Below are 21,662 nucleotides of genomic sequence, written 5' to 3'. Positions count from 1 at the left end.
GTCATTGGATTTTCCCTATATGCATATAGTAAAAACTTAAAAAATCTTCTTTTAAAGAACTCAAAGAGCTAGAGCTTAGATATTTAGCATGAAACATCTTCTAGTGAATGTCTACCAAGTTTGTTCAAATAAAAGCCCTGGGGTCAAAATTGGCCCCGCCCAGGGGGTCATTGATTTTCCTATATGCATATAGTAAAAAACTTAAAAAATATCTTCTTTTAAAGAACCCAAAGAGCTAGAGCTAAGATATTAAGCATGAAACATCTTCTAGTGAGTGTCCACAAAGTTTTTTCAAATAAAAGCCCTGGGGTCAAAATTGGCCCCACCCAGGGGGTCATTGATTTCCCTATATGCATAAAGTAAAAACTAAAAAATCTTCTTATAAAATACCCAAAGAGCTAGAGCTGAGATATTTATCATGAAACATGTTCTAGTGGTTGCCTACCAAGTTTGTTTAAATAAAAGCCCTGGGGTCAAAATTGACCCCGCCCCAGGGGGTCATAGATTTTCCCTATATGCATATAGTAAAAACTTAAAAAATCTTCTTTTAAAGAACTCAAAGAGCTAGAGCTAAGATATTAAGCTTGAAACATCTTTAAGTAAATATCTACAAAGTTTGTTCAAATAAAAGCCCGGGGGTCAAAACTGGCCCTGCCCCAAGGTGTCATTGTTTTTAACTATATGTGTATAGTAAAAACTTTAAAAATCTTCTTTTAAAAAACCCAATGAGCTAGAACTTAGATGTTTAGCATGAAACATCTTCTTATGGGTGTCTACCAAGTCTGTTCAAATAAACAAATAAAAGCCCTTGGGTAAAAATTGGCCGGGGGTGGGGGGGGGGGGCTATATACAGGTGAGCGACCTCAGGGCCATCATGGCCCTCTTGTATTTCATATACTAATTGATCATAACTAGTAGATGACCCCTGTAGTTTTTGGGGTCACTAGGTCAAAGGTCAGGGTCTTAAATGTCAGAAAGGTTTCGGCTCATTATCTTAAAAACTATCACAAACTATATTTCACATATTGATTGGCCATAACTAGTAGATGACCCCTATTGACTTTGGGGTCAAAGATCAAGGTCAAAGGGGCCTAAAATGTCAGAACGGTTACATATATATGATAAAATATATTTTATTCCAGCTACCCACGAACTTGTATAAGTTATTTATGATAGCTTTCATTCAGTTTCAGGTCAAATATTGGTCATATTTTTCTTTTCTATAACTGAACAATTCCATGTACCCATATATAGCATGTTTCTATAACAAAATTACCAGTAGTATGAGTCAAGGGCTAGAAAGGGGGGCATATGTGTTGTTCGACATTCAAGTCAGAATCCATGCCTGTGTAGATCTAGAGTTTTAGATTCATTTAAAGATTCTCCTGTATTGTGTGTTATTTTGCTGTGACAGAAATTGTATTTTTAACTAGGTTTTCCTGGGGAAAAAATGCTTATTTAATTGTCTATGAGTAAAATAATGTCAATTGTTAGGTTTACATTTTGTCATGTTTGTTTTCAATTTTCATTGCTTGGATGTTAAATAACCCCCATGGCTTACATATATTAAAATATCCTTCCAAATTTATTTGTATCATTCAGTTTATAACATGAGTAGGGCAGTCTTTTGAATTTTAGACAATTTTATATTTTATTGTGAATGTATTTTTATTAATTATTGGTCAAGGACCATTATAATAGTCAATCTTTGATATATATAAGTAGTTATGCAGAACTTGATAGTGAGAAAATGAGCACAATGTCACTTTGAGCTGACATATATGTGTAGTTGTTTTTCAGTCAGTACTTATTTTGAAATTTTCTCTCATCTTGTACAATGGTATTATCCACAAGTCCGTTTGGCATGGTTAGGGTTAAGAAAATTATACATTGTAAATGCAATATGAATAAAAAAATTGTTTCATGTTTTGAATCTTAAACGCATACAGTCATGTGTGACATGTTCAACATAGTGTTATAATATGTACAAACTTCAGTTTACATTTTCTATTTACATGTTTTATTAACAGATGTTTCCTGTACCAACCTGGTCTATCTGTTAATTTTCACTTTTGTTTAGCCTCGAGTGCCCATGTCCCGGTGATATAAGAACAGGAGTGAGAATAAATCCAATTTAAAGAATGAAAAAACCAGTTTCAGCATTTGCCAAAATAAAACAATTAACTTACCTTCAAAATGCCTTGGTTTTTATAAAAATAGCATAAGTAGTTCATGATTTATTTTCAAAACTTTGACCACCTTCCAAAAATTCTTCTGTAAAAACATGGTGCCCTGATTCCGGTGACGTCATACACATGCTAATCAAGGGGGGTAACTTCGAATAAAACAACAATTAGGCCACTTACATTTTTATGTTGGGTTCTACAGGTACATATGTTTTATATATAGTAATTCTAATTCAAAACATAAATTTTTCACAATTTTAATCAGTTATCATTGTATGGCACATATTCTCAAGGAAGTAAATTGCCAATTTAGTTTATTTACATCTTGTAATCAAGTCACAAATATGCAAGGATGCAAATTCACTCTTCCTCCTTGCAATTTTGGCAAACAAAGTGATCTCCACGCCTTAAGACTCTTTCAGAAGTACAATAAATCAAATGCACCCAGTGGCCACAAGAATCACACTTTACAAAATTGCAGTTCAACAGTTCAACTGGGGTAAATTACCACTTACAATGTATTTACTTTTTAACATAAGAGAACAGTAGAGTTCATTCCGTAACAATTTAGTAAGAGGCCATTGGCCCTCTATTAAACAATAGAAAATAACAAAAGAAATGGCCCCTTATTCCATTTCCGCCGGACGTCCGTGCCGGACATACATTGAGGATTTTGAAATAACTTGGCACAAATGTCAACCACATCAAGACGAGGTGTCCGGTCTAAGAACCACGTCCCTACCTCAAAGGTCAAGGTCACACTATCATTTTGAAGTTTCACATTATCAGCAATTATAATTAATATGTATACACAATTGTGTCCAGGCTGTAACTTTGTCATGCATTGAAGGATTTTAGAATAACTTGACATAAATGTCTACCACATAGAGACGATGTGTCAGTCCAATAATCACGTCCCTACCTCAAAGGTCAAGGTCACACTAACATTTTGATGTTTCACTTTATCACAATTAGAGTTTATAGGTACACACATTCGTGTCTGGACTGTAACTTTGTCATGCATCGAAGGATTTTAAAATAACTAGGCATAAATAAGACGACATGTCGCGACTAAGACCCATGTCCCTACCTTCAAGGTCACACTTATACGAGGCAAAATGTCTACCACATCAAGACAATGTGTCGTGGCTGAGGCTCATGTCCGTCTGTCTGCCCGTGTGTCTCCACTTACACAACAAACCTGTCCAGACTGTAACTTTGTCATGCATTGATGGCTTTTGAAATAACTTGGCACAATTGTCTATCTCTTAACAACATTCTATCGCGTCCAGGAACCACGTCCCTTCTTCAAAGGTCAAGGTCACACTTAAATTTTGAAGGTTGACACTATCACAATTAGAGATCACAGGTAGAATAATACAAAGAACAATAATAAGCAACTCTTTTCTTTTCATAATACCTGCATGCTTAAGAAACCTTTTTGGGGGCATTCATCACTTGGGTGACAGCTCTTGTTATGTCATGTAAATATCATAGGTATTAAATGTAAAGAAATTTTTTTAAGGCAAACACATACAATGCTGTAAATATTTTAAATCCTATTTTAACTATTGAATAAACAACAGAACCAGTATATTACTTAGTCAGATGTTTCTATTGTTATTAAAGATGGGTTTAATTTCCTTCTTAAACAAGGTGTTGAGGGTATTTTGTTTCATCATATATTTATAACTAAACATGAAATCAAATCAAGGAGAATTTTTTTTTTTTAAAAAGGATCTTTATGCTGATAAAACAAACATAGAAGCTTATGTTTAAGTGTGACAATTAATTACAGTAACATTTAGTATTGTGTATGACAAAAATACTGTATAAGTGGATATTTATGCGTCACAAAAATTTTGCAAATGTCACAAAGTGGATTTTTTGCATGCCAAAATATTTGCGAAAATATGATTTCTTGAATTTTATACTATTTCTGTGATATCATTAATTAAACAGGTACACCTTAAGAATATGCCATTATTGTAATCGTTCTATTCAGGTGTCTATTTCCTTAATTATTGATATAATTGTTTGAAATATACATTGTAAGTTTGATAAAGGACCCGATCACACATTTCTTTGTCATAATTTGAAACATTCTTTTGTTCTATGAAAAACGTATTGTATAATTAACACATATATTGTTTCATTAAAACATTTGTGATTTGTTAAGACCAAACTGAAACAAACAAGCAATGAGAAAAATTTATCTCAGTACCTAAATAGTCAAACTTATTCATGTAAGATGTAATATGAAAATGTGTTTTCAAATGATGGAAGAAAGTTTGCCTAAAAACAAATATTTTTGCGTGATCAAATATTTGCAAATAATTTATATTCGCAAAAATCGCAAATATTTCCATGTCACAAAATTAACCACTTATACAGTAATATTTTTAGAAGTGTGCATTATGTTAACAATTATTTCTCAACTTAACTCTTTCAAATTTCATCTGGTATGTGTAATGAGGAAAAAAAATGATGACGGTCTCAGCGGTGTTTATCAACTATTTAACACCAGTGAGGAGTTTTGATGTGTAGGCACTGACCAGAAAGGCAAATTAAATTTGTTTGCAACAAAACATATCTTTCATAATATATCGTAGGAATTTAGGCTAATATATGCTTGTTTCATTCATAACCATTGATAGATAGTGTATATAGTCATAATCATTATTTGCAGAATCAATCAGTGGTTACACAGCTATAGATCTACCTACTACCCAAATTCTTGATTTTTATATTTCATTTTTGTACACAAACTTTCAATTTTTTATGTCTATGTATGTAGACATATTGGCTGGTACTGTATGATGAAATTCGTGATACTATATTATACAATTATTGACTAGTGAGCCATTGAATATGATGTGATATTCACCGGCAGATACTATATATATGTATATTGACTGGTACTGTATGATGAAATTCGTGATACTATATACAGTAAACTCTGCTTATAACGAACTCGTAGGGACATTCAAAATGTGTTCCTTATATCCGGAGTTCCTTGTAAGCATATAGCGAATTAGTTCCTTGTATCAGGAGTTTTTATAGCGAACAGATTTACATATAACGAACTGATTGTTTACCATCGTCTTCCATTTTGAAGATCATTTGATTAAGAAAAATTATTGATTTATTTCTTTTTTAGACACAATACCCATGAGCGTACTTTTTAGAATTTAAAAATCCTTTGCTACTTCAGTTTTAGTTTTACTCTCTTTCTCAATTTCTCATAAAATATCATATATTGTTTCTAAACTCGGGGCTTTTCATTTTCCTTCCATGGTAAGAATAAACAAGTTTTTCGATTTTTTCTTCCTTTCATATTGAATCTCTTCTATTATATTTTAAGAGTGACTTTTACTAATGAAATATATAGATTTCCTTCCATATCAATCAAGCGTACTTGGTAGTTTTTCAATGGATTATGCTTGCAGATGAAAACCAACTATAACTGATAATAATTATTTTACTCGAGCAAAACTGTAAAAGAAGAGAAATAAAAGAATCAAAGGAATAACCTTTTATCTTGGTGACAGAACTCATGCTAAAAATATCCTAAATATACTGCTATACAGATGTATTGAATGTCATTCAACAATAAACGGTACATTGTGCCGCCAATGAAAACGTAAGTTCAACATGCTGGTTCTATTTACGAATAGACGATATTTTGAAGTTCGTTATAAAAGTGTAATTTTATGTACTTTTAACTAAATTGGGACTAAGAAATGAGTTCCTTATAAGCGATAATTCCTTATAAGCGTGTTCGCTATAACCGTATATTTTTATATTAAATAACGAAGGGCAAAATTCGGGCCAAAATAAATTGTTCCTTATAACCGGAAGTTCGCTATAACCGTGTTTGCTATAAGTGAAGTTTACTGTATATGTATATTGACTGGTACTGTATGATGAAATTCGTGATACTATCATGGTGACAATTTTCTTCCTCATTTAATGAAATACTCGTGTTACACTGAAATACTCGTCTTACACTGAAATACTCGTGTTACACTGAAATACTCGTCTTACACTGAAATACTCGTGTTACACTGAAATACTCATCTTACACTGAAATACTCGTGTTACACTGAAATACTCGTCTTACACTGAAATACTCGTGTTACACTGAAATACTCATACAACATAGGGTAAAAACTTTGTTTTAGGGATTATTCTTTTTATTGTGTTAACTCTTTTGATTTATCATTTTTCTCAATGTACAGTTTTGGGAGCATGACTACATAAGCCTACTATTTTTTGTAATAAACATTTATGAATTGGGATTACATTTAGAGAAATAATGTGTTAAAATAACCTGGTCAAAGTTCAGACCTATGCCATTAGCATAGAGCTAGAGCATTATGCACATATCCAGACTGTGTACTGTTGTTTGCTCTCAATGGTAACATATATAATACTGAATGTCCTAAATATATTAAATAAATTGTTCTAGATACATAACAGGACAAGTCCTTTACAAAATTATCATGTCTTACTCTCATTGGGTTAATTACATGTAAATACTTGCTGTATAATGTATTAAATTCTTATTTGAATTTATAAAGATTTTACGTTATATTTTTGCTGTATATTTACATTTTGCTCTTGCTCTTTCTTACATCTATTTTATTCACATAATATCAATTCTTTATTTATTGATTTTTTTTATACCAAATACAACTTTAACGTTTGGCGCGGCTTAAGACGCCGCATTATGCCATATTTTTATCTTAACTGCAATGATCATAACAATTTCAAACATTCAATATTTTAAACATCACGATGCTTTATTTAAAATCACCGCAATAGTTGGTATGTTTATTTATTTGTTTAAAATGGTAATTTGTATTAAGATTTCATTGAAAATATCTTAAATAAGATTATTTAAGTGTACTGTAATTATTTAAGTAAAATATGTTTAATTAGTCCCCTACCGGTTTACCAGAGGGGACTTTAGGTTTACCCTCCGTCCGTCTGTCCGTCCGTCTGTCCGTCCGTCCGTCTGTCTGTCCGTCCGTCAGTCCGTCCGTCCACAAAACTGGATCCCGCGATAACTTGAAAAGTACCGAAAATATTTTTATGAAACTTGATATATGGATAGATGGCAGTATGGAGATTATGCACGTCTTTTTCTTTTCTTCCTATGTTGAAAATTCTGGTTGCTATGGCAACAAATAGGCTGAAAATATGGCAAATTTTACATATAAACTGGATCCAGTGATAACGCAAAAAGTACTGGAAATATTTTTATGAAACTTGATATATGGATAGATGGCAGTATGGAGATTATGCACGTCTTTTTCTTTTCTTCCTATGTTGAAAATTCTGGTTGCTATGGCAACAAATAGACTTAAAATATGGCAAATTTTACACATAAACTAGCTGGATCCAGTGTTAACGCAAAAAGTACTGGAAATATTTTTATGAAACTTGTAATATTGGTAGATGGCAGTCTGGAGATTATGCAGGTCTTTTTCTTTTCTTCCTTTGTTGAAAATTCTGGTTGTTATGGCAACACATAGACTGAAAATATGGCTAATTTTACACATAAACTGAATCCAGTGATAACTTAAAAAGTACTGGAAATATTTTTATGAAACTTGACATATGGGTAGATGGCAGTCTTGAGATTATGCATGTCATATCTGTTCTTCCTATTTTGAAAAAATATTGGTTGCCTTGGCAACAAATAGGCTTAAAACATGGCAAATATAACAATATTTGTGATTAGTCAAAAAGAGCTGAAACTTTTTATGAAATTGCATCTTTAATTCCAGAGTTATCTCCTCTTTAAAAATTTTGCTTTTTAAAATGTTATATTTTGGTAACAGGGATGTTTCAAATATTAACTTTAGAGTGTCCTTCAGTCCGTCTGTCTGTCTGTTCATAAAAACTTTTTCCTGTGATCACTTTTAAAGAACATTTCCAACAAATTTACTTAAAATAGAGAAAAATTTACACATTAGTGAATGGCCAATGGCCCTTCAGAATGCTGATGGGGTTCTATCCGGTAGGGGACTTATGGATTGCTTGCAATACTATGATAATTGCTTGTTTATTTAGAGGTAAATACAAATGTTTTGATATAATTATCTTTGTATTTAATGTAATGATTTATTTTAATTCTCTTTTGTACAGAGAATAGTTTCCTGATTACTAATAAAGGCATTCTCACTAACACTGACGTTGTGTGTTTATATAATGTTTAAGACATTTCTGAAATTGTTTTTATGCCACCGCAGCATCTGCGATGCGGTAGCTTGTGTGTATGTGTTTGTGTGTGTGTTCTATAGATTATATAGTGAACTTAAAAAATCTTCTTGTAAAAAACCACTTGTCCAATTTCAACTAAACTTGGCAGGATTGATCCTTGGGTGTAGGGCTTCCAAAGTTGTTCAATGAATTTCATTCCATGCAGAAATCTGGTTGCCATGGCAACCAAAAGGAATTATTAGAATAAATTAAAAAAATCTTCTTGTAAAGGCCCAAAAGGCCTAGAGCTTAGATATTTTGCATAAGGCATTGTCTGGTAGACCTCTACCAAGATTGTTCAAATTATAGCCCTGGGGTCAAAGTCGGCCCCACCCTGGGGGTCATTGCTTTTCCTTATATGTATATAGTAAAAACTTATAGTAAAAACTTAAAAAAAAATTCTTCTAGCAATTGACAAATGCTAGAGGTTAGATATTTTGCATGAAACATTGTGTAGTGAACCTCTAGCAAGATTGTTAAAATTATAGCCCTGGGGTCAAAATTGCCCCCGTCCCGGGGGTCATTGATTTTCAATATATACATATAGTGAAAAATCAAAAAATCTTATTGTCTGAAGGTACAAGGCTTAGAGCTTGAATATTTGTAAAATGATATCATCTACAGTAACTCTACCAAAGTTGTTCAAATTTTGCCTCTAGTGTCAAAATTAGCTCCGCCACGGGGGCCATAGGTTTTCCTTATATGTATATAGTAAAACCTTAAAAAAATCATCTTCTCTAAATTTACAAAGGCTAGAGTTAAGATATTTTGCATGAAACATTGTGCAAGATTGTACAAATTATAGCTCTGGGATCTAAATTGGCCCCACCCCCAGTGGTCATTGATTTTCACTATGTACATATAGTAAAAAATAAAAAAATCTTATTGTCTGAAGGTACAAGGCTTAGAGCTTTAATATTTGTTAAATAATGTCATCTAAAGGTACTCTACCAGGAGCAGTAGTCTAGTGGTAGGACCCCACCAGGGGCACTGCTAATTTCCTTGAGCAAGAAATTAACCTGCGATTGCTTCACTTCACCCAGGTGTAAATGGGTACCTGCGAGGGTGGTATAATTCCGTTGTGCCAAAGTTAAAAGACTCCTCGGGGAGATTGATAGAAAGATACCAGTAGCCCGATGACCAGGGGTAATAGCTGTAAAGTCGGTGAATACTTTTACCAAAGTTCAAATTTTTCCCCTGGTGTCAAAATTGGCCCTGCCCGGGGGCAGTGATTCTTTTTATGACACATAGTAAAAACAGGAAATAAAACAAATGTTTTCTGAATGGGAGAAAGCTACAGATTAGATATTTGACTTGAAATGTTGTTTGGTGGACCTGTATCAAGATTGTTTTGATTTAAACCCTTGGGTCAAAATTTTGCCTTGCCCAAGGGGACAGTGACCTACTTTCTTGTCTTTTGATGTACAGCGCTGAAATTTTGACCATGTGCACAGTTTTAGTTGTAAAATTGAACTTTGATATCAGGTGACCTAGATTTTGATGATGTGACCTACAGCTATGAAATTTGAACCATTTGCACCGATTGAGATGTAAAGTGAACTTTGATATCAGCTGACCTAGATTTTGACAGTGTCTTTACTGTGTTGTCCTTTGATGTAGTCATGAAATTTAGGCTGTGTGAAATATGACCTTCACCACCAAATTCACTAGACTCAAGTGCATAGATATATTCCTACTCTGATCTTTTATTGGATTAACAATAGATTTAACCACTAATCTGATAATAAGAATTAGATAGACCAGGGATCTATGCATTATGACAATCTTCAATTGTATAGAAACAAAAAAAATCTGTTCCTATACACTACTATTTAGTGTTGTATTAATGCGGTGGCATAGCATTTTTCTCAAATGCAATCTTGTTTGAAATTAGGCTTCAAACTGTTTTGTTTTAATTGGGCATAGATAAAATGGCATGCTTTGTTGTGTGATATACATTAATTTATTTATTGTTGCCACTGGAAACTAATATAAATGACTCACTAAAGAATACTGTTACTTTTGTTTTATTATAAGGTTCTTGACCAATATAGAAATTTATCCATTTCAGAAGAAACAACAAATCTTTAACATGCAAGGTATGAAACACCATTGTACCTTGACTTTTAAAGTTTCATACTATGCTGAAATTTTATATCAGAAGATATTGATAATTGCTACATACTCAGTAGTTTCTTTTTAAATATAAAATAAACTGTTTTGACTACACACAAAGTAGATATTTATACCCCTGAAAAGAAGTTTGGGGGGGTATAGAGTCGCTCAGTGGTCGGTTGGTTTTTTCGGTCGGTCGGTCCAGCCGTCCGTTGCATTTTCCTTGTCCAGAGCATAACTTGAAGACTAATGATTGGAATACAACTTCATACAATGGTCAAGCACATTGAGAGGAAGTGCAGTGCACAAGAATCATAACTCCATTTTCACTAATTACAGAGTTATTGGCTTTTGTTACTTTTCCTTGTCCGAAGCATAACTTGAAAAGTACTGGTTGGAATTCAAAATAACATAATACAATGGTCAAGCACAATAAGAGGAAGTGCAGTGCACAAGAACCATAACTCTATCTAAAGTAATTACAGAGTAATTGCCCTTTGTTACTTTTCCATTGCTTTTTTTGTCTGGAGCATAACTTGAAGACTTATGGTTGGAATTCAAAAAAACTTCATACAATGATCAAGCACATTGAGAGGAAGTGCAGTGTACAAGAACCATAACTCCATCTTCACTAATTACAGAGTTATTGCCCTTTGTTACTTTTCCTTGTCTGAAGCATAACTTGAAAACTACTAGCTGGAATTCAATACAATTTCATACAATCGTCAAGCACATTAAGAGGAAGTGCAATGCACAGGAACCATAACACCATTTTGACAAATTGCAGAGTTATTGCCCATTGATACTTTTCCTTGTCCGGAGCATAACTTGAAAAGTACTGTTTGGAATTCAAAACATCTTCATACAATGGTCAAGCACAATAAGAGGAAATGCAGTGCACAAGAACCATAACTCTGTCCAGAGTAATTATAGAGTTATTGCCCTTTGTTCCTTTTCCTTGTCCGGTGCATAACTTAAAAACTAATGTTTAGAATTCAATGCAACTTCATACAATGGTCAAGGAAAATGAGAGGTAGTGTAGTGCTCAAGAAGCGTAACTCTTTCTGGACTTATTACAGAGTAATTCAATTAAACTTCATCAATGGTCAACTTTATTGAAAGGAAATACAACATACAAGAACCACAACTATCTTTAATTGCCCACAACCATAACTCTATTTCAATTCTTTTATAAGGTATTCTGTTACTAGTAACTTCCTCATTTCCAAAGCAGTCTTGCGGAGGTATTAATCACATTTAGTGATAGTTCTAGTTTATGTTTAAAATTCTACACACCATAGTTGGTCACAATATGTATAGTGTCCTTTAAAAAAAACTTTTTTAGCTTGACTATTATTTCATTTGTTTGACCTTGAGAGTCAAATTCAATAAAAGGTCAAGGTCACATCTAAATTATTCAATACGTTTGTTTAGTAGCAAGTCTTGTTTTGTCCAAGTTTAAATCCAATCCGTACATAAATAACAAAATTATGTCAATTTAACCATAATTCAATAATTTGACCCTGACAGTCAAGATCATTTAAAACTCAAGGTCAGTTCAACTTTTTTAAAGGTCTTGTCCAAAATGATTTATTGTCAAAGTATGAAAATAATCCATCTATTAATTACCATTAGTTACAGCCAATTATAGCAAAAATCAGTGAAAATTCAATAATTTAACATTCAAGGTCAAGGTCATAAATGAGCCAAGGTCAATTTTAGTTTGATATACATGAAGATCTTATCCTTAAGAATGTTCTGTTATAATATGAAATCAATCCATTCAATAATAACAAAGTTATAGCCAGTTACAGCAAAAAAGTGAGAAAATTTCAATAATTTGACCTTCAAGGTCAGGATCATTTATGAGTAAAGGTCAAGGTCTGTCTTGTTAACTTGAAGGTCTATCCTAAAAAATCATTATGTTCAAGTTTGTAGACAATCCATTCAAAAATAACACAGTTTTAGCCACTTATAGTAAAAAACAAGTAAAATTTAGACATTTGACCTTGAAATTCAAAATCATTAAAGAAGGTCAATGTTAGTCTAGTCTACTTAAAGGTATTGTCCGAAGAGTTATTGTGGCCAAGTTTAAAGACAACACACCAAGAACTTAAAAAGTTATGCAACACCGATGTGACTGTAACAATACCTCTATTTTATTCTTTCAGAAAAAAAAGTCCAGCTAAAATCATTCAACCAGAAAACCTGTGTAATAAACTCAAGTACTTGAGCTACAGATTCATCCTGTAAAGTTTCAAAAATATTGCATAAGTGGTATAAGTGAAGTAGTCCAGACAAACTTTATTTTAAAAATCATTAACGACCATAACTCACCATTCCTGTAAAGTTTGGATGAAATTGCACCAGTAGTTTTTGAGGAGTAGTCTGGACACTTTTTGTGACGGAGGGATGGACGGACGGACAGATGACAGAGAAATGATCCCTTTATGGAGCCTGACTACTCGTAAAGGTGAAACAAAAATCAGCAAAAACAAGCAAAATTTAGGCATATGACCTAAGGTCAAGGCCATTTATGAATGAAGGTTAGATAGTAATGATCAGGGTTAAAGTTTGTTGATGGCAATGGGAACGCCGCCATGACTGTAAAAATACCTCTTTTTTTCTCGAAAAAAGTCGATTTTAGAAAACACTAAGCAGTGTTTAATTATAGTTCTTTGACCCTATACATACTAATGAGTAAAGTTTCTATAAATAACATTGACAATTCAAGGCAACCATTATTACCTTAAAGGAGATTAAAGAGAAAATTAAGTAAGGCGAGGTGATTTTCCTTCAAGATTGCACTAAACCTCCCATTGGTCTTCCCTCAAATTCTTGTTACTTTATTAAAGTTCTTCACCAGACAAGTGTGTGGTGGACAGACAATACTGCAAGTTAATAAATGCAGATGTCATGGCCAAAAAGGTCATGATAATAGCTCCATTTTTTTCTTTCAAAATAGCCAAATATCAATGCAAATTGTATGATGGTACATGACTGTAGTTTCAGTTAATTCTAAAGAGTTCTAGATGTATACATGATTATATACAGAAATGAATCCTCAAAGTTATAATATAATGTTTTTCATCATCTTTGATTGCTAAATATATTTTCTCTGACAATCATTTATTATTAATGGTTAAATATATTAAATACTAAAATTAAATGTAAACTACAATACCTGATATTTTTAACTTATGCTTAGGAATTCCTGTTAAAAATGTATGAATTGTTGTATACAGTTGTGTTTTACCATGGTTTTGAAACTTTTGATCTTGACAACACCTGTATCAGAGCATGTCGACTTTACTTTTTTCTATTATAAAAGAGGACAGAAACCTAATAATTATTATTCGGAAACTAAATCCCGTCTGGAAACGTTAATTAGGCGCCTGATGTAAACATGGTAAAAACAGCAGATGTCTATATAAATGTTATTAAATTTTATTGAAGAAAGTATAGACTATTTGGTAATACAATGCATCATAATTAATTTCTGTGAGTACATGTGCTAATTTGACAGCGCACTTATCAAGCAGTAATTATTTGCATAACTTAAGGAGGGTTCATATTGTTAAATAAAGGGTTGTGCCATTCATTATGTCGTGTATAAACTATTGTAACACTTTTTTTAATTGAAGTAGATGAGGTTTACAGCTGAATACATGATAATAATAATAATAATAATAATGATAATAATAATAATAATAATAATAATAATAATGATGATGATAATAATAATAATAATAATAATAATAATAATAATAATAATAATAATAATAATAATGATAATGATAATGATAATAATAATAATAATAATAATGATAATAATAATAAAAATAATAATAATAATAATAATAATAATAATAACAATAATAATAATAATAATAATAATAATGATAATAATAATAATAATAATGATGAATGATATAATAATAATAATAATAATAATAATAATAATAATAATAATAATAATAATAATAATAATAATAATAATAATAATAATAATAATAATAATAATAATAATAATAATAGTGATGATAATAATGATGATAATGATAATAATAATAATAATAATAATAATAATAATAATATTAATAATAATAATAATAATAATAATAATAATAATAATAATAATAATAATAATAATAATAATAATAATAATAATAATAATAATAATAATAATAATAATAATAATAATAATAATAATAATAATAATAATAATAATAATAATAATAATAATAATAATAATAATAATAATAATTATAATAATAATAATAATAATAATAATAATAATAATAATAATAATAATAATAATAATAATAATAATAATAATAATAATAATAATAATAATAATAAAAATAATAATAATAATAATAATAATAATAATAAAAATAATAATAATAATAATAATAATAATAATAATAATAATAATAATAATAACAATAATAATAATAATAATAATAGAAAAGGGGATGCGCAGCTCGTTTACATACACAAACAGTAATATATTAAGCCAAACGGATATACATGTAGTTTTAAACTGCACAGGCTCATTTTATCGCAATGGAAAAGGCTTTGAAGGTCTGTAGTAGACTATTTTAGTACGAATACTAGTTAAATTGTATTCACATTGTAAGCAAAAATAAACGGGTGTAGTTTTAAATTGCATTATCATTGAAAAGACTTTTGAAAGTCTGTAATATATTGTTTTAGTACGTAGAATAGTAAACAAATAATGTAATTACATTGTAAGATAAAATATAAACAGTTTCGATGTTCCATAACTTCTGAAATGGTGTAAGCAAATCTAATGTTTAAAAGCCTAATTTCTAATTGGTCCTTATTCATTATTATGTGCTGATTAGAAATATTTTCAATATTAATTAGCAAAAACCAAAATATTAAAGGAATCAAAATAAATGGAATTGAGTATAAAATTTCTTAATATGCAAATGACACAAGTTTATTCTTAGATGACATAGAACAGTCTCTGAAAACAACAATGCTGACATTATAAAATTCTATGCCCTAATATAAACATGGCGAAAACAAAGGTAGTTAGTTTGTTTTGGTACAAATTAAAACAAAAACATGATTTTATGTCCTGAATACAACCTTGACTGGAATGATGATGTTTTTACTTGGTGTAAAATTTTCTACTGATTTAAAGAAAATAGTAGAACTTAACTACTAAAAAATAGAAGAGATAAAGAAACTATTTGCAAACTGGTCAACAAGAATACTTTCTCAAATTGGTAAAGTAGTCATAATAAATCCACTTTCACTAGCAAAACTGAACCATCTTATTTTAAGTATACCAAATCCACCTCTGATGAAAATAAATCAAAATTTGGGGGATTAAAGATGATAGACCTTAAATGTTTCATGCGCAGTTTAAAAGTTACATGTCTCAGAAGACTTTTGAGCTCAAATGACAAATACTGTCAATTGGTTGAAGGAACTTATCCTTTCATAAAACAAATGTATAAATTTGGAACAGATTATATTAAGACAAAATTACATTCAGACATTAATCCTTTTTGGAGAGATGTTATTTATAGTTATTATGCACTTTCTATGAATTTAAAACTATGTAATCCTAAGCAGTACTATTTTGTAAATTTATTGTATAATCCAAACATAAAAATTGGAAACTCTAGTATTTGTTTAAATAGATGGATAATAGGTGGTATTCTTTTCATAGGAGATCTTATCAACCAAGAGGGGGGAGTTTTATACATATGATGCATTTTCTTCAACATTTAATATTAGAACTATTTTTAGAATATAGAGGTATAGTACTTTCAGTTAAAGAATTTAAAAAAAAGAAAATGTTCGAGATTTACCAAAACAACATAAAAATAACATACCTATCCAAAATCCTATATGCATAATTAACCCTATACCTCATATATACGCAAAACAACGCACTTTCGACCCCCCCCCCCCCTCTTTAAGGCCTCAAATAGTGAAAAAATGTCCTATTTGGACCCCAAACACATGTTTTCGTTTGAGAAATGTTGCTAAAAAAGTGAGCACTTTTTCGGCGCGGCCACCCCCCCCCCCATCCAAACGATGCATCAGGGGGTTGCTAGAAGGGGGATATGGCCCCTTCTGTTTAGGGGGGTTTGAAGGGGGCGGCAGTACCCATCATCGCCAAGAAAATTTTGGACTAGTGAGAGGCTAAAAATGACTCCAGGTCGATCATTAGGTAAAGTGTAACCAAAGCTGAAAAGCCTTTGACTCTATCTCAATCCATTAAGAAGTTGCAGCACTTGGAAATCAATTTTGATGGAAAAAATCAAGGCAAAATAGTGATTTTTGGCAATTTTGAGATGTCCCCTCGTTGCCATGGTAACAGGAAATTTAAGACTGAGCATGTCGTTACAAAGGCAATGGTCCAGTTAACATTTTAGCCAAGTTTGATTAGTATTGAAGCATTTTTCATAGTTTCATAGCAGTTTGAACTTGTAACAGGAGGCTTTTCAATGAAAACGGCCATTTTTCACAATATGCTCATGAGGGAAAGGGTTAATAGAGATAAAAAAAAAGGATGCCGTTCTATTTATAGAGCAATGCAAGCTGAAAAAACAGTATCCAAAATCATTACATAAGTGGAAAAATGATTTAAGGAATATAAATAACAGTAACTTTTTTAAAGAATTCTTTGTATAATAAGGTTTACAAATATACAGAGGATCCAAAATTGATATGGTTTCAGTATAGAATAAACCATAGAATTCTTGCAACAAACTATTTGCTTAAGAAAATGAATATAATTAATAAGGATAATTGTTCATTTTGCCTTAATGAAAAATAAACATTGATTCATATTTTCTATGACTGTGATGTTACACAACATTTTTGGGAACAACTACTAGTTTATATTAATGATAGATGCCACCTTAACATTCAAACCTGGAGTCTGTTAGATATATAGATTCGCAATGCACATCTTGATGAAATTATAAATAAAATAATATTACATGCCAAATATTACAGATATTACTGTAGATTAAAACAATTAAGCCTTTATACAACATCTTTGCGCCAGTTATAAAATTGATAAATACATGTCCAAACAGTCATTAAAGCATAATGAATTTGAAAAAGCATGGGAAAAATTAATAAATTTAGTGAGCCCCTTATGACTGTGATGTCTTTAAGAAATTCACTCTTCTTTTAGAATTAAATAAATTGATAAAAAGTTTGTAGGAGTGTTATTACATGAAACTTAATGATTAAAACTTAATCATAATTATTTTTAAACTCTTCCTCCACCAAAACCTGAAAAATTCCTCCAGAAATATTTGCTTGTCAGTTCATTTATATGTTAGGTTACCGCTTAACGAAAACTCTAGTAGTTGTCACCAAAAGATTTTTGCGCGTGCTAGTGTGTGTAGAAACTATACTTATTATTGGGAAAATAAATGGGTAACCCATGATTACCGAAATAAAAAAAACTATTCCGACTTAGAACTGACGCAAAACTGACTTAGAAATGACGCAAAATATCTAAACTATGTACACCACGGTTGTGTATCCTTTTTTAAAGATACAACTTGTTAACCTAAAATAGCTTAATTGTAAAATATTGTGTAAGTAAATGTAAAACGAATTCACGAAATAGAAAAAAAAGCCTTTTAAGGCAACATGTTATTACCTTTCTTTTGAATTTAAGTTCGAAAAGATGTGATTGCGATATAACAGAATCTATCTGTCTTTTTATCTAAATGATATAATATTTTCTATGTTGTTTTAAATTCAGTGATTTATCGAAACAGTAAAAAAACAAAATAAAATAAACATTTACAGTTTTCATTCTTTATACATGTACTATGAAATTACAAACTCACTAGTGACCCTAAACTAAATGACTTGTTTAAATATATGGAGGAACATATTACAGTTGTTGATAATCAACTTATCATATCCGGGTAATAAAATCATATTGCATGAAAATCGAAATATCAGGCTTTTAATTTTTTAAACTGTAATTTTACTTAAAATAATCTTGTTGTTGAAAGAGCTGCATTACTGGCACTGCAGTGATTTTGCAAGTACTGTACTGATACTGAATTACTCTTGCAAAATGTTGCTACTACTGGTACTGGTACTGCATTAAAAAGGGGTCAGACGACTAACCGAAATACCCACAGAATACCCGATAACGATATAAGAAATACCTGATAGTCATGACGTGAAATAAATCAATAATCACTCAATTAAATACTTTATGTTAGCCTAATATTATTGTCAGTGTTTATTGTACAGTACGAATAATTTGCCGTTTTATTTTGGAGTTATTAACAATGACAAATAACTTGCAGATTGTCGTCTATATCTGCAATATTAAATTGTAAATTCTAACAGTTTTTCGTCTTGAGTCTCTGCCAGTCAATAGTCGCCGGTTTGTAATCAATCACTTGTCAGTCGTCTGAACTGTCCTTTCTTTCTAGGTGGTACCAAAGGGACCCGGCACAGTGTTGGGATAGTGTAAAAAATAATTCTAGAAAAATTATTTATACTTTATATATAATACCGTATATAGTCTTTATATTATATATAAAGTATAAAAAAAAATCTTGAATTATTTTTTTACACTATCCCAACACTGTGCCGGGTCCCTTTGGGTAGTACTGGTACATAACTACTGCACCCTATCTGGTTGTTGATGATCAAGGGGAGACTATATTGTGAATAATTAAATGATTAAGCTAGACTTACCTGTAAGGTGAAGGTTAATCATGATTTCATCCACATAAAACTCACTAAGGGCTCACACAGAGAGAAGACGCAGCTATCAGCAGCCAGTGGTCATATTTTAGAGTAAGTAATGCCGAATAATATCGCAAAAATATCAGTTTAAACGGGGAGGTAGCGGGTTGGGTGTGTGAGCCCTTAGTGAGTTTTATGTGGATGAAATCATGATTAACCTTCACCTTACAGGTAAGTCTAGCTTAATCATTTAATTTCATCCTACATATAAACTCACTAATGGGCCCCACAGAGATTTTAGAGTCCTTTTTGCGATATTTTGGAAAGGACATTACGTGCCATCCAACGCCATAGTAAATATTTATCTTTCATGTTATTATGAAGAACAACGATTTAATTTCAAGACATAAAGGTCTTTTTGTATTCTGCAATTCGGTAAAATCATTTTTACAGAATATAAATGCCATGCACAACTATATAGAAAGTAATTAAATATAGCTATAATTACTATAATTATTATTATCACTACAGTTTTTGTTTTTTTTCCATTATTATACACTCTAATTAGCAATATCTATGATAGCCTGCATAGATTTTCCATTGGTATTTGATACTGGTTTATCATAATATTTAGCGAATGTCTTAGCATTGCTCCATCCCGCTGATTCAATTATCGTCTGTAACGGAACTCCACGCATGTGTGCGATTGAAGACGCAGCAGCGCGCGTGCTATGTGGTTTGAATGATTTATGCACCCCAGCTTTGTGCATAATTAGCTTAATCCAGCGACAAAATGTTTGTTTTGAAACGGCCCCATGAGGCTTGACCGTTGATATCAGTAATTTATTGGTATTTCTGAGGTCTTTCGTTCTCTGTAAATACTCACTAATGACGCTGACAATACACAAGCGTTTATCTGATTTAAAACTGTCAAACAAAAAGGGTGTCTGATGCCGACAATTTGAACATTATTGACAATTGCCGAAGCCTGGTTTAAACCATATTTATAAATTTAGTAGCTTTACTTTCTATGTAAAATTACCGCCACTAATGTATCGGCCAATCGGAGCTGTATATGATTGTCATAGGTTAAGAAAAAACACAAAGAAGTTTATAATCGAGAAATAATGAGTTCTGAAGCAGTAAAACATCCTTATTTCCCTCGGGATACACATCTGCCTCATTATAAACCTAACATTAACAATATAAGTGAACTTTTAGGACTATTTTTTGGATTAGTTGCAGTTGTTATCGTTGTTCTTTGGTTATTAACAAAACAGAAATCTACCGGTGTTAGGATTAAAATATGCTGGTTCGTTTCATGCGGTTTTATCCATAGCATTTTGGAAGGTTATTTTAGCGTTTATCATGCGACCCTCGCCGGAGAACAGACGTTTTTGGCTCAGATGTGTAAGTTGAAACAAATATTAAAATGAAAAAGATATATTATTTTTAAATTAAAAATATATACGGATAAAAACAAAACTTCATACAACTAGATCTAGTTCTATTTTAACGCTTCAATCATTAATATAAGTGTAAGTTTTAGCCAACAGCCCCACCAACACACACGCACGCACGCACGCACACACACACACACATACACAAGGCGTGCGGATAGGTGTGTGTGCTTTTTTGTTTTTGTTTTTTGAAAGCATCCAAATTTTGAAAGACGTTTGGTGTCAGGTAAAGCTTCGGAAGTGGTGTTCAGTTAAATTCTATATACAGATCTAGCATTAATGTTTGAAAACTAATAAATAACAGATATTTTACAAAATCAAGGGTCGTGTTAGAATTATTATATTACTTGTGTATATTTTTCTATTTAAGGGAAGGAGTATGGAAAAGGGGACAGCCGATATATTTCGTAAGTCAGATTTGAAATCGTTGTTAAATTCTACTTTCCATGCTGTACAAGTGTTAAACTAAATATTTATACCTATATAAATTCAGTACTTATGCTGAATACATGTATAGATGTATATCTATACATGTATAGATAAAGTCAATATTTTATATAGTCATATCGGTAGTTAGACCTATTTATAGTTAAAGTCAATACCTTGATTATATCTTCAAAGTTAATATGCTGTGCAAATATATTTCATGTAAACATTTGTTAACTCATTTGATTTATTGAAATATCATTTATTCATTTATCTATTTCAGTAGATGTCATTATTATTTAATCAGTATAATTATGATATGCAGTTGCATGTATTTGTGTTTATACATGTATGTCAAAAGTTATATCGTCTGCATTTACGAATGAACCACTTAATTCAAACGTATCCGAATAAAGTAAAATGAGTTACAAATTGTCATCATTATGAAAAATGGTTTAATAATTTTATTGGTAGGATATAA

The 21,662-nt window shown here is 31.2% G+C and overlaps 1 protein-coding gene across 1 annotated transcript in view; it reads left to right on the top strand.

Moving 5' to 3' along the window:
• Nucleotides 1-21,662, top strand: part of LOC132713324 (uncharacterized) — a 48,266-nt gene that overhangs the window by 26,328 nt on the left and 276 nt on the right. Inside the window, exon 7 of the mRNA XM_060695872.1 lies at nucleotides 21,126-21,162. Coding sequence (XP_060551855.1) covers nucleotides 21,126-21,162 — 37 coding nt within the window. The remainder of the gene's footprint in view (nucleotides 1-21,125; nucleotides 21,163-21,662) is intronic.

The sequence above is a fragment of the Ruditapes philippinarum genome, unplaced genomic scaffold, assembly GCF_026571515.1.
Source record: "Ruditapes philippinarum isolate M1 unplaced genomic scaffold, ASM2657151v2 ctg1580_1_1_1_1, whole genome shotgun sequence".
Classification (NCBI taxonomy): Eukaryota; Metazoa; Mollusca; class Bivalvia; order Venerida; family Veneridae; genus Ruditapes; species Ruditapes philippinarum.
The sequence above is the reverse complement of the archived record's forward strand: the minus strand, read 5'-3'. Positions and strand labels throughout refer to the sequence as shown.